Source organism: Strongylocentrotus purpuratus, unplaced genomic scaffold (assembly GCF_000002235.5).
Source record: "Strongylocentrotus purpuratus isolate Spur 01 unplaced genomic scaffold, Spur_5.0 spur5_scaffold_7, whole genome shotgun sequence".
In the NCBI taxonomy this organism is placed as follows: domain Eukaryota; kingdom Metazoa; phylum Echinodermata; class Echinoidea; order Camarodonta; family Strongylocentrotidae; genus Strongylocentrotus; species Strongylocentrotus purpuratus.
Genome location: NW_022145613.1, coordinates 9501792 through 9527730, shown reverse-complemented (window position 1 = coordinate 9527730; position 25939 = coordinate 9501792). Strand labels below are relative to the sequence as shown.

At 36.4% G+C, this 25939-nt stretch overlaps 1 protein-coding gene across 1 annotated transcript; it reads left to right on the top strand.

The window, feature by feature from the left end:
• The first annotated feature begins 248 nt into the window (after positions 1 to 248).
• On the top strand, positions 249 to 24031 carry LOC548617 (phosphofructokinase). Its single transcript, XM_030974361.1, has 23 exons — positions 249 to 742; positions 2016 to 2089; positions 3278 to 3355; positions 3769 to 3958; positions 4394 to 4449; positions 5018 to 5127; positions 5666 to 5819; positions 6710 to 6805; positions 7494 to 7586; positions 8229 to 8354; positions 9030 to 9094; positions 9468 to 9558; positions 10505 to 10651; positions 11823 to 11828; positions 14649 to 14719; positions 15506 to 15593; positions 17912 to 18064; positions 19105 to 19269; positions 19884 to 19945; positions 21478 to 21589; positions 22297 to 22396; positions 23057 to 23162; positions 23847 to 24031. Exons 1-23 carry the CDS (start codon positions 475 to 477, stop codon positions 23914 to 23916), a joined length of 2481 nt encoding a protein of 826 aa, XP_030830221.1. The 5' UTR covers positions 249 to 474; the 3' UTR covers positions 23917 to 24031.
• The last annotated feature ends 1908 nt before the right edge of the window (positions 24032 to 25939 follow it).

Sequence of the window (25939 nt, the reverse complement as noted above, 5' to 3'; positions counted from 1 at the left end):
TTTAGGGACAGAAGAATTTGAGGAAAAAAAGATGAGAGAAAAAAAAAGTATATTAGAACAAAATACATATACACTCCTGTATCTGATACAATGTAATGTCATGGAATGGGGTTGAACATTTAGGGAAGAAAAACAGTATGATAAGATTTCACATCAACTTGTCCTGTTAGAATGTATGTTTTGAGACTACCAGCTGTGAGGTATGTGTACGTGCATTTCTTGATCATGCGCAGATATAACGAATTATAAATAATCTGCGCATCCTGTATAACGTGTGTGCATGAAATGATCCAGGGACGAGACCGGCTGAATTTTAGAACGAGTCGGCAACTAATTTCAGTCTGAATTACCGCCGAATTAGACCACATTTCACCATATACCTTCAACCAACGGCTAATATCCAGGTATTAGCTGGTTCTTGTTCATCAAACGAGTATATTCCTCTCACAAAGAAAGTGTAATCTTAGAAACAACATGACGGATCCAGGCTCGCCGACGAAGCGGCCACGGCAAGACCCAATACCCGGGTCTAGACCGGTGGGAGGGGACGACGTATTCACATCGCCCATCAGAGAACAGTTGATGCAGCACAGCACAAGTGCATCGCACTTACAAAGACGTCAAACCTTGTCATATGACATGGTGGATACAGTGGGACAGTTTTCAGCAAGAGGAGAGGGCTTTAATATGGTGGGAGAAGGAAAATGTATTGCAGTATTCACAAGTGGAGGTGATTCTCAAGGTAAATTTAGCTGGGCCGGGGGGATATTTTAATTATTATTCTGGAAAACGTTAAAAAATCTATCAGTAATCACTGTCTCACTAGTTACTATCACTTGTATCAGGTCATATTTTTATACTTTTAATTATTGTCATAACCAATTAAAGTCAGGACAAGTCATTGGTGAATGTCTGTGCAAAACTGGCTGTGTAAACATGGAAATAAAATTGAAAGACAAATGTTAACCATGTGATTGTTACAATACATATTACATGCTCTATTTCGGACGTTCCAAATTGGAAGTTGATTCTCAACCTTCATCTGTTAGAAAAAGCAAAATGAAACTAAAGTTGAAGAAATATATTTCTACAGAAATAGTGAAAAATGTCCTTATGACATTCAGTTACACATTTGGATCGCTAGCTTACTGGAAAATGGTAAATTGGTAGAACCCCTGCTAATATTTCACTTTTGCTTAGTGAAACTGATATATAAACTTAGTCTAGATCTATATGTACATGCTATACATGTATTATAACTATTGGAACAAATTTTGCATGTTTACATAATTCATTTAAAAAGTCCCAATACTTTATGATTGCATTCTGAAATTCAGCCACTGCTGAAAGCAACTAATTACTGATTTACTTCATGAATTTATCCGTCACTGCTGAAAGTTATTATATTTTTGTGTACATGTGTACTTTTTTTATTTTAAAGAAACAGTAAAAAGGTCAATGACTTTTGCTAAGACATTGCAAAGCCTTGATTTGATTAATGGTTAAACTCCATCTTATCACTTACACTTATTTTAATTACTATACAATCTTTATTACACATTATTCTATTTGAATTATTAAATACACAATATGTTCATTAAAAAGTTTCATGAAAGAATTCAAAATGTCAGCTGCCCCTGAAAGCAACAAGTGAATTTATTTATTAAAGTCATAAAGCTAGTCATTACTGGCTTAAATCAAATTGGCATTGATTAGGCATTCAGCTAGTGTTGTGATCAAGTGAGCAGACCTGCTGTTCAAGTATGGACCTACATGGTTCAAGTGACCTTTTGATGATAATGGTATCACTGAAAGATTAGTCTAATTATGCAGACCTTTTAATTTTTTTTTATCTGAACATTTTTGTTCAATACAGTTCATTTGGTTACTTTACTCACATAATTTTGAAGTTGGCTTCAAACCTAATTGGATTTAAACCTACCGGTAATTGATTTTTTAATTCGGTTTTGAACATTTTGTAAATTAATACAATCACTGTTTCATTTTCGCCTCAGGTATGAATGCAGCTGTGAGATCTGTTGCACGTATAGGGATCTATGTTGGATTCAAGGTCTATGCAATACATGAGGTGAGATTTTCAAGTGTGAATTGTACCCATCACCAAAACAAAGGTTTTACTCTTCATAAGGGGTTATATATATATAACTGTACTGTACTGTATTAATATGTTCCGCGCCTAGAAACGTAGTATTAGGCGCATTATAAATGTGAGCTATTATTATTATTATTATTCAAAATATGAGTTTTGAACGTATATTACTTTACAAAGAGATAGTGTTGTTAAAATATAACCTCAGGCTCAGTACACAGAAAAGCGCCTTGTTGAGTAGACTAGTTGACGCATGCACATGCATTCACATAGAATTGGGCCCTTTATGTTATCCTTTACCTACCAGGTAACAATTTTCAATGTTGATTTCATACATGTAAATCCTTCATGTAGCTATACACAAATTATATTTCTTTCCGCTGTTTGGTGCCTTGTCATGTCATCCCTAGGAATCGATAGAAATATTAAGTTTTGCATTGTTTAATTTGGGGTACTTGATACTAGAACTGGAAATGAGTTGACAAAAATGTAATACTGCTTCAATTTAAGTTGAAACATCAAACAAGGGATGAAGAAACTGTGTTCAAATGGAAACAAATGCATATGATAAGTAATGTAGGAAGTATTCATATTATTACCATGATGTCACATCATTGTGCAAGGTTATAGAATGAAGCTTGTGAGAAAGAAGTTGATTGTATGTGACCTACCGGTACTGTATACTGTTTTGACCTTTCTCTTTGTCTCACTAGACAGTTGAACATGATATTACCATGGCATGGTGTCACATACATGTATACATTAATGTACTTGAGATTATTATGTACATACCTCACGCTGTCTTTATTATTATCACATGGTCTGTGCCTACCGGTATCTAAAAAACCTTTCCTATTTTCCTCTGTCTCTATCTCTCTCTTGTTTTATGTTTCTTTTAACAATTTTATTTGATTACTATCTTTGATCATTTTGTTTTAACCTATTTTGGGTGATCACTTCTCTGTTTTTGCTAATTCATTATCTCTGCCCCTTCTCTCTCTTTCTTTCCCTCTTTTCTCTCTTTCTCTCTTTCTCTCGCCCCCTGTGTGGCTTTTTCCATCTCTCTACCCCTCTCTCCATTCTTTTCTCCTCTCTCCTGCTCTTCTTGCCCTCTTTATCTCTCCTTCTTCTCCTGCCCTCTATATCCCTTTCCTTCCAATTTTGCAGGGTTACCAAGGGATGTGTGATGGAGGCGATCATATCAAGGAGCTTTCTTGGTCAGATGTTTCTAATATCATCCAGCTGGTAAGAAGATAATCACATCACTTCATCGTTTTTTTAACAGAGTTCTTGTATCATAGCATTGCTTTCTTGAAAGGTTCTTTCATGCTAGCACTTCAGGGATCCTATATCTTTAAGAGGAATGAATTGTTGTCATTCAAACACATAAAAATGCAGGGTTTTCATGTTCCTTTATTACAGTATCTTCATATTCCGTAGGTGTTAGCTTATAGAATGCCTCGTAATTTTTTCTTCTGGTTGATTTCATACATTCTAGCTATACACAATTTTTTTCATCAGGTGATCGGTACACTTTAAATGTGATGAAAACCAGTTGTTTGGCTAAGCAGGTTGGGAGGCAACTTTCACATACATGTAGGAACTCTCGCGATACCATCTTCAATCATGCTTCCTTACTGTTTGTCTGAATGCTGCAGGGTGGTACCGTGATCGGGAGTGCTCGCTGCAAGGACTTCAGGGAGAGGGACGGAAGAAAGAAGGCTGCCATGAACCTCATCAAGAAAGGCATCAACAACCTGGTGGTCATCGGGGGAGACGGTAGCTTGACTGGTGCTAATGTCTTCAGACAAGAGTGGGGCAACTTTGTAGCAGAACTCTCCAAAGAAGGTATCATTTACCAGTCATGATCCATATGTTAAGATTACAAGAATATCACTTGAGGGTATAATCCACCTTTAAGTGTGCTTCCATTGTTTTCTCTCATTTAAAGAAATTAAGTAGAAAATTATTTTATATGTAAAATGATTTTTTTGTTACTGGAGAGCTTCACGGTCACTTGTTGTTGTAAAGATTGAAAAGATGTAGTAGCAGTCAGATTGAAATGTGTTTGATGAGAATGGAGAGAAGCTGGAATTATAAAGAAGCAATCAAGGACAGATGACATGCATAAGAACTACAGGATTGATAAGTTCATTCATTCATCTATTTATTTCAAAACATTTACTCAGGAATGTTCCAGGATATTTTAACTTTGAAAGAAAAAAGTTTTTTTTTAAACTTAAAAAGAGAAGTTTAATGTTGTGTTGTTTTTGATACTCTTAGGCAAGATAACTTCAGAAGAGGCTAAAGCTTGTGAATACCTCAACGTCGTTGGCATGGTGAGTGAGATATTATGTATACACTCCTCTTTCTTTCTATCCCTCTTCTCTTTCTTTATATACTTCGTGATTTTTCCATATTTTGATCTCCCTCATCTTGATCCTGGTTTGAACAGGAAATGTAATGTCTTCTTCTCTCCTTTTTCTTAACCATCTCCTCTTTTCTAGAATTTCATCCCCTTTCATTAGAACATTTTCAGTGGAAAATAATATATTAACACTTTCAAAAGTTGGATAAGAGTACTTTTTAGAAATAATCCTCCTAATGAAAACGTCTGTGTTTCTGTCTAACTGCTAGCCAATATACTCTCATCTACTATAGCAGTGTAATGCAACACTCAGTCCTCATGGAATACTCCTCATGTATTTTCAAAGTCAACTCTAGCTATATGTATTTAATTAATAATTCCTTCATTCTTCACCCTCTCTTTCTGTCTCTCTATCCTTCTCTCTCTCTCTCTCTCTCTCTCTCTCTCTTCTCTCTCTCTCTCTCTCTCTCTCTCTCTCTTCTCTCTCTCTCTCTCTCTCTCTCTCTCTCTCTCTCCTCTCTCTCTCTCCACATCACCAGGTGGGTTCCATCGACAATGATTTCTGTGGTACTGACATGACCATAGGCACAGACACTGCACTGCACAGGATCTTAGAGGCAGTGGATGCAATCAGTACTACAGCATCAAGGTTTGTGTAGCTCAGCATTGATGACATTTTTTTATGATACACTCTGTATACAAAGTGTAGCTTGGTACTCTGTACACTTTCATGATGCAAATATTGATGAATTCTGTGGTACTGGCATGACCATAGTCACAGACACTGCATTGCACAAATCATCAATATTATCAACCAAAGGATCTGTACAGTAATGTATATGACAGATTCGTCAGTTCATAATCACACCAACAAAATAGAGGCAGTGGATGCAATCTGTATTACAGTTTCTAGATTTATATATATATATATATATATATACCCCATGCTATACAAACTATGCTCTGGCTACAATTGCTCAGCCTGGTACTAATTTCTGTTGGCAAGACATCAATCCAAATTTGCCACTCTCCGCCTAGTTGGAAATGGGTACCTAGCCTTGCTGGGGTAATGATAACTGCAGTACCTGCAGGGCAAGCAGTATCAATACTGATGTGGCTACCCTGGGTTACTAAGAATCCATCACTATGGTTATAACCATACATGATTATTACATTCTTTCATTTAGCCATCAGCGCTGCTTCGTACTGGAGGTCATGGGTCGTCACTGTGGTTACCTAGCCTTGGTTGCAGGCTTGGCGTCCGCTGCCGATTGGATCTTCATTCCTGAAATGCCACCAGATGCTGGCTGGGAAAATAAGATCTGTAACAAACTGCAGCAGGTAGATAATATTTCATACATATGCGAGCTGATCAATGTCATCCTGTTAAAAGATGTTTTAATAAATAAATAATGAATAAATAAATATACCAAATGAACAGGTCGATGAAAAAGAATACAGATATAGGATAGGTCCCCAATAATTTCTTCAGAATATTGGGATTTAAAGCCTATCTGCACTAGTTTGGCCCGGAGGGATAAGACCTCCCTGCATGGTCACTGACAAGTGGTTATATCATCAAATCAGCTCTAAATCAACATAAGAAAAAGGGGACCATGGGGGACCAATGGGTACCGCTTAGGCATTATTTGCTTTATAGAGGGCGCTCAAGTAGTGCAGTCCCGCTTTAAGCAGTCATTGATATATTTCATCTGATGCCAGAAATACCACAAGATGCCTTTTAACTGAGAGGATAAGGTCAACTTCAACAAGTACATAAAGAAATGAAAACAGAATGTGTTACTTCAAAGAAGATGTACTTAATCATCTTTTCTTCTGAATGTTTCCACTTTTGATATTCAATTAGAGTGTATTCCATATTGTACAGTGTTAAATTATTCTAGGCTAGATTATTCTCAATTATGTTCAGAAAAATAGAAAAAGAAAAAGGTTCCCTTCTGTGAGTGTAAGGCTATTTCGAAATAGTACAAGTTAGTATCACTGGTAAATTGTTAGTCATACCATTCATACATTGTATCATGCTGCCTGTTTCAATATTGCTGTTTATGCACATGAATAGTGCAAACTTTCCCATGAGAAAGGTGGAAAAGATGAAGAAAAAAAACAAACATACAAATTATTCAAAGTATAGTATTGCCTTGATTGATCATCGTTTCTATAATATTTCTTAATACATGTACGTGTATATGTGATTCTTTTACTACCAACAGACCCGAGAGTTCCGTAAACGTCTGAACATCATCATCGTAGCAGAGGGCGCCTGCACTCAGGAAGGAGATCCAATCACAGCCAACCTCATCAAGGATGTAAGTGATCTAGAAGTCTTTATTCATGCTCTATCTATTTTCTATCTTTCTATTCTATTTCACAAAACTTGTTTTTGATTTATAAGTCTTTATTCATGCTCTCTTGGATGGTAGGTAGCATTCCTTTCAGATACTTAATAAGAAATCATGGATGGAAATCAAAATATCTGACTTCTGTATTTTTCTACGAGTGGAATAATATGAGGACATATTCAGCAGCTTTTCAAACCTTATTGTTTTGTTTAATAAATATGTATTTTTTGTCATGTACAACTGTTTGTAGATTTTAGAAATGGAATGAGTAAATGAATTAAACTGAAGTGCAATAAAGGTTGGCGTGTGGTCTATATCCAGTTCATCTACTACCTGATAAGTCTATTCCCATTTGGTCTACACCCAGCCCATCTACAATCCATGTGTTCCAATTAGCCTACTTCCCATTTGGTCTATTCATTTAGTCTAATAACCAGTTTTTCTAATGCCCATTTCGTCTACCATCTATAAGGTCGTATAATTATTTGGTGATAATTAGTATTTATGGTTAAATTATTTGTAGACCAAACAGCTATACACCGCAATGAATACTGAAACCATATCAGATGTTCCAGGATGCTGACTCACAGTTATATTAGTGACACCCCAAATTGATAATTGTAAATACTAAATTACTGTTGTTTTTTTTCATCAGCTGATTATCAAGCGTCTAGGGTTTGACACCAGAGTGACTGTTCTTGGTCACGTCCAGCGAGGCGGTAACCCATCGGCCTTTGACCGAATTCTGGTAAGCACTCATCCCAAATTCTTGGGTTTCTTAAAGTAAACATTCACATTTGTTTTCTCATGCTGCAGTTAAGAAAATGAAAGATCAGTTCTTTTATCACACCGGTGCAGAAATTTGGGTGCTTGTTATATATAAAGGCTAAAATACTAAATGAGAACATCTTTTATGGCTAGGAGAGAGTTCAGATAGTCTTGTGAAAATTACAATTAGCAATATCCTTATATTGAATGTATGTTATTTAAAATCATGATCTAGCTGTGTCCATATATTGAACACACTTTCATCTTCCTCTAGTCATTCAATTTTTAAAAAAGAACAGGTGACAGCAATCGTTGAGCAGTAATTTTTTGACAGTCATCTATCTGTTGGTTTAAAGCCTGTCGGCACTAGTTTGACAAGTAAGGATTAGACCTCCCTGCATTGTCTAAAGGTGGTTATCTCATCAAATCAGCTCTCAATTAACATAAGAAAAAGGAGAACATGGGGGACCAACAGGCACCGCTTAGGCATTGCTTGCTATATAGAGGGCGCAAGTAGCTACAAGTTGTGCAGACAGGCTTTAGAGTTTATTATTTTCTCCCTATCACTGTTACTGTTAAACGTTGCTAAACCTGTGCTGTACTTTTGGTATCCTTATGACAGGGGTGTAGGATGGGTGCTGAAGCAGTACTGTCTCTGGTAGATACCAAGCCTGACATGCCAGCCTATGTGGTATCTCTAGACGGTAACAAGGCTATACGGGTTCCTCTCATGGACTGTGTTAGAAAGGTGAGATTTTGTCTACTCCCCTTCTTTTCTCACTCTCTCTCTCTCTCTCTCTCTCTCTGTGTCTCTCTCTCTGTCTCTCTGTCTCTCTCTCTCTCTCCTTCGTTTCCTTCCCTTTCAATCTTACACTCCCTTCTCCTCTTCTCTCCCTCCCTCCCTCCATTTCTCTTCCACCCTCTCACGTATCACTCTTCATTTATTCCACCCTCCCTCTATAAATATGATGCTCCTATATTGTTTTCTCCTTTCCATTTTTTTTCTCTCTCTCTCTCTCTCTTTCCCTCTCTTATTATTAAGTCTCCTATCATGCATACTGGCACATGTAAATTTGTGTCTGCCCATCCTCACACCTTCCATTATTCTCATCACCTCTTCCTGTCAACCTCCCATTCCTGTGTCTCCTTCTTTCTTCTATATTCTTGTTTCCTTCCTAGAACTCATATTTTTGTAAAGAAATTTTGGCTTGCACCCAGGAAATAGAGATCTTGTGCCCGATCTTGTAATTGAAAACAAGTCAGATAAAAAATATTGGGACCAGTGAGTTTCGAACCTGCTATGAAGCAGTAGATGATCTACTGCTTCATAGCAGTTTTATATTGTGTTGTCAACAAGGTACCTTATTCTTTTACATTGTATTTTCTGGAAAAACTATGATTTTATTTTCTTGCTCTTTAACAGACTCAGGCGGTTGGTGAGGCTTTGAGAGCGAAAGACTTCAAGAAGGCATGCTCTCTGAGAGGAAGGTGAGATTGTGTTTTCAGTTAAATAATACTTCACAAATTATCATGAAAGATGGCTTATAAAGGGTATGAAGGAAAAGAATGAAAAGAGTGTGTTCTAATGGGCTGACAGTAAAAGGGTGTGCATTCAAATGGCTGTAAGAAAAAGAAGGAGGTTAAAGAGAGAGAGAGAGAGAGTGTGTGAATTTTGATAGTGAAAATAACAGCATGTCTTTTTTTACCTCAGCCTTAATTGGCTCAAACAAAATGGAGATAAAAGATAAGTTGGTCAAATATTACTTCCCAAATGTCTTTTATTATACATGTAATTCAAACATGTTTATCTTTGGCACGCTTCAACATTTTCATTTGACCTTTTTTTCTTCAAATAATTTAGGAGTTTTTTGAGCAATCTAAGCATTTACCTGACACTATCCCGAATCAAGCCCAAGGAGGAGGTGTGCAGCTTGGATGGTAGACTTTGTGCTGTAAGTATCCCTGATTCTAAGACACTAGGGCGCTTTTGCAAACATTACGGAAGGTAAAGACAACGATAACGCAAGCGAAAAAACAATCTGCGCATGCGTGAATCAGAATTTTCTCTGTCTTGTTGATTTTCACAACCGTACGCGGACATGATAGCGTTCGTTCCCTAAACGGGACGGAAGAGCTGTATTGCCGTAATTCCCCTGTCGTGTTTGCGAAAGCGCTCTATGTACTCCATTGATACAGCAACAATTGCACTATCTAGGGTGAATTTACTCTACCTTTGAATGCTTATCTTAAACCCCGAACCAAACCCTTTAACTAACCGTAAATCTATCCTAAAACCCAACCATAACCCTAACCTTAATCTGTTATCTTTGGTGAATAACCTCTGGAGCAGTTGTTATCGTATCAAATGTGAGATTACCATGTCATGTACATGTACATGTGAGTGAACATTGTTTTTGAAAGGATAAAAAAACGGGTGTAGATGTGTATAACCTATCTCTGTCAGCATTTCTGTTTATTTGCGTAACTTTTTATCAAAAATGTGTTTTCCGTGAAACATACATCTGCAAACTCAATCTTTTCACTAATTTTGGCCAGGTAAATGTCTACTTTTAGAAAAGGAGTATCTAGTGTTCTTTACTGTTTTTTGAATACGATAATTGTAAACAATATTCAATTCATTTCAAGCCTCGTCATTACAAATGAGGACAGGATAGTTAAAAACTTTTAGCATTTATGCTCAATAGAATCAAACAGAAAGTAAACAGAACTAAATTTTTAAAGGCCCTAATGAGCATATGGAAGTATTTAAAAAAAGTAAAATTACTTAAAATTTAGACAAGGTCTTGATAATGAGAGTGATGCCTGGATACCACTGTGAAAGCATTTCTAGAAGTTTAAACAAAGTAATTATTGCATATTTAATTCATGATTCCACAGAGCAATCACAACTTGGCTGTTATGAACGTCGGAGCACCTGCAGCTGGCATGAATGCAACTGTGAGGGCGTTTATCCGAACGTCTCTCTTCCAGGGATATAGGGTCTACCGCATCACCGACGGGTTTGAAGGGCTTATCGCTGACAAGGTATGTTACTCAAATATTGAAGTTGTTTATAATAGTTATATGCACGTGTATCAAATATAGCTAAGTAATGCTTTTGACGATTGAACATGTGTCTATCAGAGTACATGCCATGTAAATTTGATTACAGCGATGTTGCTGAAAGTGCTGTTGTTGTTTGATTTGTTTATTCTTCTAGCAAATAAAGGACATGAGAGCCAGAAGGATGTTACCACTTAAACATCAAAACAGAGTTGATGCCTTTCTAGCTTTCAAAAGATGATACAATAGAGCCTTTCTTTTCCCAAAACTGTCTCTTCAGTTTTAATACTGTTCTTCCCTAGGTCCCTTTTATCATAACATCATATGTTGTCTTGCTCTGTCTGTAATGTTTCATTTTTGCACAATCTGTATTAGGTTTAATGCTCTATAAATTGTATCAACTTCCTCTCTTTCAATGACAATAGTATTTTATATCTGTGCAATCAGGAGCTGTAATCTGACTGAAAAGTGTTTTATTTTACTTCTTAGAATAAGAAGCATTTTAAGAACATTTCAGACTTATTTTTTCACAGGTCTTTGTACAGTTTCAAATCTGTAATGTGTGTTATGTGTCATCTAATTTATACTAACACCTGTATGTTTAACAGAATTCTATGTCACTCAATTTGCTTTATGTAACAAAATGTTTATATCTTAATATTTTGTGAAACTAATGTCATTTGTCAAAAGAAGAAATTTTGAGAGCAAATATGCTCAAGTCTAACAAATCACATGTTTCTGTGATAATTAGTGTTTTTGGTTTAAAATTTATTAATATTGTTCAAAAGTTATTTTGTCGGATGTTACTCTTTGATGTTTGGTTGACACAGATTTTACTGCATCCATTTACTGTGTCATTTACATTATTGTTTACAACTTCGATGTTACATCTTCTGTTACAGCCTGGAAAATATTTGGTATGAAGCATGAATGAAGCTAGTAAAATAAAAAAGAGTTTGTGTCTTTGAAAAAAGTCCAACATTATCATAATTGAAGACACAAGATTATCATCAAACATTTTAACGATACGTGTAGCGTTTAAACTTCTTTTTTCCTGTTAGATTGTGTTTTTAACTTGATAATTGACTTATAATTTTTGAAATTGTTTGGAATCTTCCTTTTCTGCACCGTGTACACATATTTTTAACTACAGGGCGAGGTGAGATATTATCAGCTTTGATTTTTGTTCATGTTGTTTTATTTTTATTTTCTCTGTGTTGTATTGCATGCCCCACCAGATGGATTGCTGTTTTATCCTTGTTTTGTATTTGTAACACCTCACTGTATATAAAGGGAGTTTTGACCCCTTTTATACCCACCCTGTCAATACTTTGTGTCACTATATCCATCCTTAGATTTTAAAGGGAGTGTGTCATGACAAGGCTATGTGTCTTTCCCGTGGCCCTACCCGGGGCCAATCGGGTATAATACGATTACGGACAACGCGACCACAGCATTCACGTGCCTGCAAAATATGCGAAACCGAAGCGTGAGGAGAACTTCCCTCTGTTACGCGAATGCTAGCGCGCGCTGACCCAGTAAATCAAGTCCATCCGTTTACGTGCAGTTGTCCAAAGATGGCAGGTGGTAGATGGCATTAAAAAGTATTTGCCATGATACACTCCCTTTAAGCAAATAAATTTGGTCTCAAATGTAGGTATTCTGCTATACTACTGTTTAGGGTGGTAATGTGAAACCTTTATCTTATCATTTTTAGTCTACGATATTACATAACATACAAATGTACAATGACACTCGAGGATCTAGCTGAAACTATTCGCATCGAAGGAACATCAACTAGTACTGGCCCGAGGGAGAAAAGTACTAATGATGTTCCTGAGTGCGAATAGTTTTAGCTTGTTCCGAGAATGAGTCATTTTATATTTGTTTTATATCCCTTTCATCTGTATTATTCCTACACTTCTGTAATAACATGAACCTTATACTCACATTAACATCTTACATTCAAATCTAAAAGAAATAAAAGAAAATTGCACGGCTCAAATGAAGGGTTTAGCTGGCGCTATTGCGTTAGTGTAGTGCAATTATCGCGCGCACAGCGCAAACTGCATCTGCGCATGCTTGAGCGCTGTGCGCTGAGGCATTGAAATCCTGTATGCTCGCTGACGTCACGCATAGTCCCTTTTTTCCGTAGGGACGTCAGCAATAAAAAATGAACTATTCCGATGTAGTTGGCAGGAAATGTCTTTTATAGTAAAATATTATTTTTCTTGTTGTGTACACTTCTAATGCAACAATCTTACGATAAGGGATATAATACATAATATATGGTATTACATAATACAATATATATGGTATTTTAAGATGATACATTTCGTTTATTAACAATAGAAGCATTTGTGTATGCTTTATTCTATATATTTAACTATAGCCTCATTTATATGTGAGGTAGTAAATTGAAGGAAAACGTGAGTTCTTTAAGTAGCAGTTCTATGTCTTATAAATGCACAGAAGTTTGGGACTTCGTAACTTGTGCCTTTTTTTTTCTCCCCACTTATTTACGTGCAAAATGTTCCTCTTTTATTTTGAAGCAGTGATTTTCAATTTTCAATTTTTTTAGTTGATTTACCTCAACACGCAACCGACTAGTCTTGTAGAGTGTATACGTTTAGATTAATGTACATAGATGATTTTATCATCAAAATTGGTATAAATAGTATGTGTATGGGTAGCTCTTCATACCTTGGTTAAGATGTTTAGGTGTTTGCAGTCTTTCTTTTATAGTCATTTTATGTCTGTATGCTTAGCTAATGTTTTATTTGGAATCATGGTTTGTTTGGTGTCGAGTTTGAGTTTGATGTGGGAACTTTAACATAAAAAGAAACTATTGTTTTATTTACAAGTATGAAAGCAAACTATTGCAAAGCCTAATTTTGATTGCTAGTAGTTTATTCATCAATTATCATTTATTATTATTTTGAGGATTGAGGGAAGAAGGCATCATACAAAAATGAGAATTGAAGGTGAATTAGGATGCATGGTTGTGTCGTACATGTACTGTTATTGGAGGAATGGAAATATGCTGTCTAAAACTTCAATGTTTATTCACATGAATAAATCATAGACTTGCCATTGTACAAATAGTTTTTTCCGCAATATAATTTTTACAGTTCAATTTACATTTTTTTCTTCCAAAAGACTTTGTTTACCGGTAAATCAATTTTTTAAAGGTGAATTGCTGACTGCTCTCCTGTTTATGTTTATATGTTTATATATTTGTTTTAGTGTAGTCATTAATTATTTGTTTGTATCTTTATTTATTTTGCAGATAATTTAAAACAAGTTCATGTAAAAAAAAAAAATGATGCTGATACGGCTTTGAATGCTAAGCGTAATGCTTGTGCAATCCTTTTATTAATTCCATTGTTTTTTTTCTGCAAGATAATGAGAAGGAAAAAAAAATTCTGCATGATTTAACAACCTACCCCAAAATGCTTTTCCTTTGTTTATAACTCAACGTGGAAGTTCTCACCAAATCTTTCTTAGCATTCTAGTGTCATCTTTTTGTGGAAGAGCAAATGTAGAATTACTGGATTAAAATAGAACAATGCAGTCAAAACTAGATGCATTCCTTGAATCTAATAACATATGTTCAATTTGTGCATTTAGTGTTTATAAAAAAGTGAAGCTCAACAAGCAATAAACATCAGTTCATTTTTGTTGTTGTTACACGATGGTTTTGCTAATATTTTACAATGTGAAAAACAGACAATAAATCCAGTCACAATCGCAATGACAGGGCAGTCAACAGAGTGTCAATTGAACAAAAATTACCCCATATAGGATATAGCCAATACTTTGTGGATTCTTGGTTGGTTTGGCGCCAGTTTGGCGGTGTGACAGGGTTATCTAATGGTGTAAATTCAAAATGGACAACTGCAGTCAGTCTTAAATGTCATCTAATTAATGTGGTCCTTCTGTAGAGGTGGGATTTACACTGTATGGTCTCTTTATACAGGTTCAGCTATCTGGCTGGATGGACGTGAGTGATTGGGTGCGACAAGGAGGTTCTCTACTTGGAACGAACAGGTTAGTTACATTCTAGTGATGTTTGAAACATGGTGAGGAAGTCAGATATTAAAGTTAATCTTGAGCTCTGGTATGGGCATCATATGTCAAGAGAACATGGCTATAATTCATTCTGGATTGTTTATCCTGCATTAGATTGATTTTTTGAACCAGTAAAATAAAAACAATCTCAAAAAACTTGCTGTACTGTGCATCCAGTGCTTGACAAAATTTTTGATACACTGCAAACAGTATGTGCATTTGGTGTGATTATTAAATCACAATAGAGTATGCGCAAAGTGTGCAGGTTCTCGTACGCATAATAGATGCGCAATGAAAATGACAAAATATGGCACGGTGAATATGAGACTTTTATTTCCTGCTTTTTTAACACGTAAAGTCTATAGGCTTTTTCATGAGAGGGTAATATCATAATGGTCTTATATTTACTGATTAGCTCTTTTAGGATTACAAGAAGTGTTGTATGATTTTGTAAAACCACTGCTCAGATGACTGATACGGGTAATAATAGTAAATAATTCTTCTGATGATTCTTAGTCAATATTCACTTCAAAATGCTGATTATATTCAGAGGATTTTGTATTTTGGGGCCTGCTGATGGTTCACCCTGCCTATAAATAATGTTAAAATCTCAATTTGTCATCATATCGAATTGCGTAATGCAGGCGGGACAGCTGAGAGCGTTTCCCTTGTTCATTTTTAGAATTCTTCCACTCCAGCTATCCTTTCAAAAGTTTTACTCAAACTGATGAACATCCTAAAAAATATTTTATTCAAACATTTTAGGACAACTCCAAAGAAAGACATGGCTGCTGTTGCAGAGAAAATTAAGAAGTACAATATCCATGCACTTCTCATGATTGGCGGCTTTGAGGTAAGATGTTTTTTCACCTCATTGTAAAATAAATCCCACAAAAATGATTTTTTTTTTTTTTTTTAATAATTTTTTTTTAAAGGGATTTTTCTACAGCCCCTTTGAATTATTAATGTTTGATTTATCTAGGTTACTAAAAAATTGTTGTACTGTAAAGCCAGACTCTTTTAGGATATGAAACTCTCATGAGGTGTTAATGCTGGCCGTTTTTGTGGCAAAAGACTTTTGTGAAAGTTCTGCAAAAGTTGATGTCAGGGTTCATTAATTCTATGGCATGAACTTTCATGATGTCTGGAACACTAGAGGAGTAATTTCAAAGAGATCCAATGATACTTTCACCACCAGGGGGTATTTCACAAAGATCCTAAGTCGAACTTAACTCTAAGTTGGACTTCAACATTATGGAGAGCTATTTTTAGCCTTTAAAAAAAAAAACATTTAAAAGCAAATATTCAAGTAGTTTAGACCCTTCATAATTCCACATCAAGAACATGAAATCTCCTTGATAAAAGAAAATATGAATAATTTGAATCAACATTTTATGCCTTTTAAAATAACTTTACAAAATATTGTCAAAGATGCTAACAGCTTTCCATATTGTTAAGTCCAACTTAGAATTAAGTTCGACTTGGGATCTTTGTGAAACACCCCTCCCCCCGTTCAGTTTTACTTTAGATAACAATTTTTTGTTCAAATTTTTATTTCACATCTCTGTACAAATACAAACGTATCCATCAGACAAGAAACAGCAAATATAAATACATTTACATTAAAAATATCAATACATTAAAACATTTTGAAAATGAAATAAAAACTAGAATTTAATTCGTCACGAAGACGAATAAGGTGGTCTGTCTATGTCTTATGATAGATTTGAGAATGGGACAAGTTATATAGACATGTAAACAATGATGATCATGATGAACATGGTGATGATCATGATAGTAAAGGTGATGATGATGATAATGATAATGTTATATGACGATAAAAATGATAATGTTAATGATGATGATGAGCATAAGCATAATCCTGACAACTGATTAAAAAAAATGAGGAAATATTAGATAGCAAATAGTCTCAGCTACAACATACTAAAATTTACTGGTCAAAACACCTTGTCATGCAGATTCATGTTTTGAAAAAAGTGACAAATTATGCATTGTCACCTTTAATCGAATATTTAACTATGATGACGTCATCTAAATGAAAAATAAATGACTATTACTGATAGAGATAGAGAATTATCTCAGCTACAACATATCAAAATCTGGGAGAAAATCGATGACCGATAAGTGAGATAATCTCAAATAAACAAAGACAAAAATGACGTCATCAACAAAATACATTTGTTTGAGTTTAGATGCCAATATGATGACTTTGTTTCACTTTGTACGAGTCAGGGTGGTATGAAATCATATCTCCAACTCATGCTTTCTCCAACCATGATATAAAAATTGGGGGTCAATGGACTATCTGAAGAGCTATTTCGATTTTTAAAATGGCATGTTTTTGATCAAATTTGCATTATATTGCCCATAGCAGTACGCGCGGATTTTGAACTTTGACGCGTGCTCACGGCCTTATGAAAGGTCAAGAGTGACTGAAATTAATGTACATTGTCATTTACGGTAAGAGGAATCTAAATCATGTAAACAAATTGAATTTGATCTTTTCCGCGCGTTGTGAGCGCGCGCACCGCGCGCGGGGACAAGTACGGACGGAAAATTTTGAAATGCTTCAAATGACCTGATTCGTACTCTCCTTTAGTAGTTAAGTGATTTTGAGCAATTTTAAATTTTGACGCGCACATACGCGCGCGTCATGACCTTTATATGACATTTGATGACATGACCTGTTGACCTTTGACCTGAAGTATATGTGATATGAATATGAATGAACTTTGAGTACGCATCATGAAGATATGATGGATAATGTGATTACACAAAATGGCGCCTGGATGACGTCACGATGACATGATGACCTTGAAAATGTTACTGTCACGTCTCATGACAATGACCTATGACTGTCAAAATTGAAAGAAATTAACACAACTGATCTTGAGTTAACCGATGAACAAAAAACGGGGAGAAATAAAAATAAATAATAATAATAAATAAATAAATAAATAAAGAAAGAAAATTCTGACGAAAACAATAGGTGATCTGTTTTCAACAGACCACCTAATGATAACTGCTTTTGGTTTGGGTATGCAGCTGTTGTGAGGGAACAGCAATGCCATTTTGCTACATCAAATGAAGAAGAAAAAAGAGGTAAATGAGAAGTGTTTTGAAGAATCCTATTCATTGTTTTGTCTGCAGGCATACATGAGTGCAATCCAGATGCTAGAGGCCCGCAAGCAATACCCAGAGCTGTGCATCCCAGTGGTTGTGATCCCGGCGACGGTCAGTAACAACGTACCAGGGACGGACTTCAGTCTGGGATGTGATACCGCCCTCAACGCCATCGCTGATGTAAGTTTATTTCTTATTTCAATTGAATATCAATAAATTCAATAATAAAAAGCCTCCAGGCTTTGTAATGCATGCCAGTTGTGTAGTATTTGTATTGTTTTTAGCTCATCCGGCCCGAATTTTGATTCTGATTGTTTCATATGATAGGGCTAGGAGGGGGATTTAAAACTTCTACACAGAATCGTGAAATTCATTATCTATGCTAATTTATGCAAATTTATTCGAAATCACAAGAAATACTTTTTCTCCTTTATATTTCGATCGATTTTGATTTGGTTTGCTTTATATCGTAGAGCTAACTTTGGTACACTAAATTTCTACACAGAATTTTGAAATTGTTCTCCATTATTAATTATGGTAATTTATGCAAATTTATTCCAGAAAAAGACAAAAATTGCTTCTTCTCCCTCATTTCTTGACCAATTTTGATTTGGTTTGCTTTTTCTGATAGAGCTAAATTTGGTTTCTAAAATTCTACACAGAATTTTGAGATTTTGCTCCATTGATTAATTATGGTAATTTATTCAAATTTATCAAAAATTACATTTCATTTATACCTCTGGCCTTTTCTTATCATTGTATGTTTACATTTATCTCTTACTAAGTTCGAGTCCTGCTTGTCATAAAACTATATATTTCTCAACCAATTTTCATTCCATTTCCTTTAGTTTCTATTTAATCTTGTACAGCTAAATGAAATTATGTCCCTTCCAGGTCATCAAATTTTTATTTTTTGACCAGTTCAAAAGTGTACCACATAAAATTTACGATATTTGTTGTTGCGAGATGCAGAAGAGCGCTACGTCATTGACGTTCTGGTTGAATTTAGCGTCGATTCTATAAAGATTAAGTTTAAATTATTGATATGACTTACTCAGTGATTAATGAGTAGTGTAATTTGAAGCTTGTTCAATTGACTTATGCTTGTAACCATGTGAAGGAGAAAAAAATCCATTTATGTGGACAATAAAACAAACATAATTGTCGTGAGAAAACTATCCCCCCAAAAAAATTCATACTTATACTTACATCCTTCACAGATCTGTGACCGTATCAAGCAGTCGGCCAGCGGGTCCAAGAGGCGTGTCTTCATCGTGGAGACCATGGGTGGATACTGCGGTTACCTAGCAACCATGAGTGGCTTGGCCGGAGGAGCTGATGCAGCGTACATCTTTGAAGAACCCTTCACTATAAGGGATCTAGAGGTACTGCGAACTAACAAAATTTATTTGTGATAGTTTTCTCTAGTGAAACATTTGCTCAAGCGAAATTTGCTGAAATCAGAGAAAACCTGCAAAATTAAAAACTTTTTTTTCCATTCAGGAGAAAGTCATCACGATAGAGAAAGATTACTATAATCAGAGAAAATTCAGGGCAATTCTTTAGCCCCCCCCCCCCCCAAAAGAAACAAAACAACTGTTGCTTGCCATTGTGGCTCTTCATGCATTGAGTGCCTCCTTTTCTCTCCCCAGCTAGGACAAAAATGTATCGCCTGATCACTTATACAATTATATTTCACCACAAAACAGAAAATATGAACCAGTACTGTTTACTGCTGCTGTATTTGGTTTTTAATAAAAAGTGGCTCACAACTAATCTTCCATGCTGACATTGAAATCATCTCCTGCCTGTGAGATTGTATGGTACAAGTGTTAGGGACCAAAATGAATACGGGTTGTATGCCATGCTGTGAATATGAATATTCATGAGCACCGCTCCTGGTGTGTGGGCGTGTCTTTCAGACTACAGGGATTTAGATATTTACCCCACTTTGGTGACCGTGATAAACCCATGTTGATATGTATGTGTGTTTCTACAGCTTGATGTGACTCATTTGGCAGCCAAGATAGCTGATGGTGTGCAGAGAGGTCTCATCCTCAGGTATGTACTGTACTTAACCCATTGCCAACTGGAACTGGGGGTTTGTGTATTAAAGCCTATAGCATTCAGAAATTCCCAGTAGTGAGTGGGTTAACCAGATTATTCAGTTCAATTCAATTCAAAATGGTTTATTTCAAGTAAAACTTCCATTGCGGCGTTTAGCCGAATTACAAAAGTTTACAAACAAAATTGATAACACATAATGTAATATATACATAGCATAACATGATATATTGAATTTGTAAAATAAATCGGTATAAATACGAGAAATATAGCTTATTGCAACATATGGAAACATAAATTAGAAATAAATCTGAATTAAATAGCACTGAAACCATGTGAAAGAAGGACTGAAGTAAGCAATAAACGGTAAACGAAGCAAGTGTATGTGGTGGAAAAAACGAGAGTAAAACTGAAAGGTGAGGAGTAACATTTGCAAATACAATGTAAGTTATTGAAATTAAGAGTGGGAGAGATTTACAGAGGAAGAGTATAAAAAGGTTGAGAGGGGAAAGGTATAGGAAGTAGTAGTAGAAAGCGACAATGGAAAATTCATATAAGAGGATATGGAAAAGAAGAGAAAAGAAGAAGAAGAAGAAGAAGAAGAAGGGAAAAGAAGAGGAGGAGGAGGAGGAGGAGGAGGAGGAGGAAGAGGAGGAGGAGGAGGAGGAGGAGGAGGAGGAGGAGGAGGAGGAGGAGGAGGAGGAGGTGGAGGTGGAGGTGGAGGAGGAGGAGGAGGAGGAGGAGGAGGAGGAGGGAGGAGGAGGAGGAGGAGGAGGAGGAGGAGGAGGAGGAGGAGGAGGAGGAGGAGGAGAAGGAGAAGAAGAAGAAGAAGAAGAAGAAGAAGAAGAAGAAGAAGAAGAAGAAGAAGAAGAAAGAAGAAGAAGAAGAAGAAGAAGAAGAAGAAGAAGAAGAAGAAGAAGAAGAAGAAGAAGAAGAAGAAGAAGAAGAAGAAAAAAAAGAGAGAGAGAGAGAGAGAGAGAGAGGGGGGTGGGATGTACAACCATGCTTAAAGTAGATAAGAGATGGTGGTGAAGAGGGATGATAAACTATTGTCACATGACAGATTCAGTTAAATACGTCACTTGAGATTACTGAGGCTGTGTTATGCCAAAATAGAATGGTATCCGATGGGTCAAACATGTAGATATATTCTAGATGTGACACAAGGTTAAAAAAAGTATATTTTCAGGAGGAGGGACCTAAATTAAAATCTAATTACAGTATACAGGTGTAAGTAATGATAATTAGTTAAGTTATGTAGGTAATATTTTGTTTTCTTGGTAATTTGAGAAATGTTAATTCCATTAGTAATATCGATTTTGTTTGAAGTAATTTTGATTTGTGTACATGTACAGCGCTTTGAAACTTTTGTCACAAGCGCTATATAAATTTGTCATATTATTATTATTTTATTTAAATACTACATTTTCAAGTTATAATATCCAATTAAAATACAATAAAGTGACGATATGTTCAAGTTCCAATGTCAAGTTCCAGGTACCATATTTTCCCCATTTTCGTTGTAACAGGAATGAGAAAGCCAGCAGCAATTTCACCACTGAGTTCCTCCAGCGTCTGTACTCTGAGGAGGGCAAGCATCTCTTTACCACAAGGATGAATGTACTCGGTCACATGCAGCAGGTAGGCTATGTTCTTCTTCTTCTCATGGATAATCTTTAATTTAATTGCAGATGTATATGGTGGGGGACCACTAAACACCAGGGTTTCCCCTACTCTTATATGAATAGTGCAGTGGGTTCTTAACGTGCAAAGGTGGCGACTCTCCTCTACATGGGGCTTCCATTTAACGTCCTATTCGAGGGATCAAACAGACTGTAACTCAGGCTTTACCCACTTTGTGAGCTGTAAAATATAAGATCCATATACAGCATCCATAAACTTAATTACAAACAAAACTGGCCAAAAGTAATTCTTACATTTTTGTCCTACAAAATGGGTCCTTTGGACCAGGAAAAAAACATAAATGAACTTTTTTTAAAGAAATATAGAGTCAAAGCACCAATATATGGAGTCATTCATGGGACTATGTGTTCTGTTGGTTGGCCAAAGCTAGGGTAATATTAGTATTTAGCACTTTGTATTTTCTGAAGAAAAAAAAGGCTATATAAATTTAACTATTTACCCATTGTCTACAGAATTCCATAATTCCCATACACTTAATAACAGGAGCCACCCGTTTCCTGTGAGCAACAGATTAATACTTCTATAATGATATATATGTGACCAGAATGACAGCAGGTTAGCTTGCAGCTTTTCAAACAGTCATGTGAAGATTGAACTGAATTATCCATTCATGATTCATATCTTTTTGTCTTGATGTTATACAGGGTGGTAGTCCGACTGTGTTTGATCGTAACATGGGCACCAAGCTGGGGGTCAAAGCATCAAACTTCCTCCAGGAAAAGGTCAAGGAATTCTCCAAAGATGGTAAGAAATATTCACAATTGTTTTTCTACGGCTTCTTTTCCTCTGCTCCCTGCCCCCCCCCCCTCCCCCACACGACACTTGCTGTCATTGGCAAAAATCCATTTCTCGTGTTTTACTTCCATAGAGAGGACTCATTTTGGTGTACTCAGAAGTAACCCATTGAATACAAAGTCTAAAATAACTTGGGGCAAGTCCATGCAGTGTGTGCCGTACAACATGTCTTTTCCACTTATTTCACCATAGAAAGGAAAATATTGTGATATACATGTAACCATAGAATATGGTCAGTGATACCAGAAAGAACTGATCAATATCAACAGATTTTCATTTTTAAATGAAATAAAATATGAAATAAAATAAATATCATATGTAAGAATCAAACTGATAAATTGACTTCTAGGTTTGTGTATTTAGTATCTCACTCCCCCCCCCCCCTTTTTTTTCTCTCTCTCTTTCTCTCTCTCTCCATCTCTCTCTATCTCACTCTGTCTCTGTCTCTTTCTTTCTTGGTTTTCTCTCATTCTCTCAATCCCCCTCTCCATCCTTTTCTTTCTCTCTCTCTCTCTCTCTCTCTCTCTTTTTTTCTCTCTCTCCATATAATCTTCACCATCTCTCTCTCTCTCTCCCTCTCTCTCTCTCACTCTCTGTGTATATGTTTAGGTGGCGTGTTCACAGACTCTGATGATACTGTATGTTTGTTGGGCATCTCTCAGAGAGTGGTTGGCTTCACACCAGTCAAGTTGCTTGAGAAATACACAGACTTTGAGTAAGTGTGAACTCTTTCGCTCAAACAATTTTCCCCCATATGAAAAACAAAGGCTATGCACTATCATAATAATAATATTTAGATATTTTCGTATAGCGCATAACACATAGGCATAATTGCATATCTCTATGCGCTTTACAGAACAGAATACAGGAGTGGAAATGGTACACTGGGTTCATTATTGTGAGATCTTACAAAATACTAAATAGATATGTTTTCAAATTACTTCTGAAGTTTTCATATGTTCCATTATGTGTACAAATTTGAAAATTTGGGTTCTTAAAGCTATTGTTAGTAGGGTAATGTTTGTATGTTTTTAATGTACAAACTTTGCTACATGTATATTTGTTTTCTCTTTCGTTTAAGGAAGCTGAATCTTGAATGTAACCCAAGTCCTTCATTTTCTTGCATTAAATCCAGACTAGGACTCATCTGTGAAAGAAAGATGATACAAAGTTGGTTTACAGATTATTTAATCTTATGGAATGTAAATTAAAAGAGAGATGATACATTAAAGATTTTACAGATTTCATAAGGATAATGGAGAGGAACAAAGCTTGTACAATGTTTTTTTTTAACTCAGCAGAAACATACAGTATTGATGTCAGTGCTATTCTTGTTTCACATGTTTGCATGGGGGAAAGAGAATGCTAAAAATGATTTGCAATCTTATTTTGTTTACAGGCATCGCATCCCAAAGAACCAGTGGTGGATGAAATTGCGCCCTCTGTTGAGGATCTTGCCAAGCATGTAGAGATCTACGAAGCCGAGACGGAGGGTGTGGCCCAACCAATAGAATAGATGCACCAGAGTTACAGTGGAGAGCTGAATCGTCCAAACCCAGCCTTGAGAACCATCCTCTGCTATGTTGAATAAAAGTATCCCTTTTTAATTAAAAAAGTTATAAATAATGCCTTATTCAGACATGACGCGCTATGAAATAACCTATAAATCAACCACAGTAGCTGAGGCAATAATATAGGCATTCAAAAAGTAGTTGTGGAAAACAGTGGTCCATACATATATGTACTCACTACTCTTTATTTTATAAGATACCAATATTTGCCTCGTTATTTCGGGGGTGGTGATATTTTATAAATGATAATAGAAAGATTAAACGAGAACTTACCGTTTGAAGTTTGATCTTTATTTGTTGCTCCTCCTTGAGGTCTTTCATACGCTTCCCCAGTTCATCTCCAAAGAGATACTTCGTGACTGGGGCCGACGGTTTGCATAGATGGCTGTAAGCCTCGTTCATCTCTGGCTTGATAAACTCCTTTCTCAGGCTGTTCAATTCATAGTTGGCATTGCAAATCAATGCCAAGGAGTCTTGTTGTGTTTCCGTAATTGTTTGGGATGAGAGAGACTGCGCAAATGCTGACAGTCCTCTGGTCAAGGATCTTTGGACTCTTTGAAGCTTCAAATCCCGAGTACGAGAACGTTGAGAAAGATTGTCCCAGATTGCTGAGTTTACTTTTGGGGTGTCTAAAAATTCACAGTTACTTGGAGGCAAGTATTTAGCCGACGTATCCGAAAGGACCTTGTCCTCCAATCTGTTCATTATCAAGTATGAGGCAGAATTAGCAATTTCCTCATCCACTGGTTCCCCAAGTCCAGTGGGGACAGCAAACTTAGCTGCGATGTTTGGGACACACGGTTCCGATGTGTAGTGCTCCCCCTCGTGATCTGATCCAACGTCCTCTAAATCTGCTGACTCGTCTGAAAAATGTCCGCTTTGGGTTTGAGTGGGGCCGGGGATGGCCACCACTACGCGAGCCAGCATGGCTTCCATTTTGTTCATGCGAAATTCCATGGCAGAAACTTCCACGTTTTCGTCAATGTTGGCTTCATCCGGAGGTCTCGAGACCATAGCACTCGATCGACTCCCCGACGGGATATCTGATTTTAACAAAGTCCTTTTCTTGACTTCCTTCTTTTTCCTCGCACGCTCTTAGATTCACTAGGCGGACGAGTGGTCCAGTGTCGGCTAACTCCCCCGACACGCACGACGCAAATCCGCTGTGTGCAAAGACATAGCTGAGTCCGTGAAAATCACGACTCACTTGCGAACACAATATTCCTGAATCGTTTCAAAAAACGAAAGTGGGAGGCCTAGACAACGTCTAACCTGATGAGAAACGTCCCAAAAAAACGTTTAAAAAGTCCAGTAAACTATGTTTACAAAAAAAAACTGATGATTTCCAATGAAAATGAAGTAAAAATATGCGATGAAAAGTTTTAACTTTCCAGTAGCTTAGCTTGCGAAGACGACTATGTGCGCATGCGCGAAGGCGGGATCTCATGTAGTCTCTTCAACGAGACATACAAAGTAAAATAACTAAAAGTGGATACTTTTTTTTGTGCTCGTCACCACCACGTTTGCTAATTTATTATTGCTAATTTGCTAGAGGTGCTTTATTTTTAAGCCAGGTCTAGCTAGGCTTCCGGTAACAGTGCATATGGCATTCTATAAATTCCTCCCAGGGTGGAGAATGGCAAATGTAGATTAATGCCTTTACAAAGGACATTCTTGTTGCATTTTACTGCCTTGTGTCTGAACGAGTCGTATTAGGGATTCTTGTTTGAATTTGCACAATTTCCTGGAAGTAATACTTCGTTCTTTGAATAGATGTGCTCCTATTAACGTTTACAGTGTTGTGTATGATGTGTAGCCCAACTGTTTATGCACTGCTGTTAATAAACAAGAATGCTCCTGTATATCAATAATGTAGTATAATTCAAGAAAACTCATCATCGGCAGTGCTTAAAGCAGGCGC

Coding starts and splice junctions, on each gene's coding strand:
- LOC548617 (XM_030974361.1), top strand. CDS start 475: ATGACGGATCCAGGCTCGCCGACGAAGCGGCCACGGCAAGACCCAATA. Junction 743..2,015: donor AAGTGGAGGTGATTCTCAAG/GTAAATTTAGCT, acceptor TTTTCGCCTCAG/GTATGAATGCAGCTGTGAGA. Junction 3,959..4,393: donor AGCAGAACTCTCCAAAGAAG/GTATCATTTACC, acceptor TGATACTCTTAG/GCAAGATAACTTCAGAAGAG.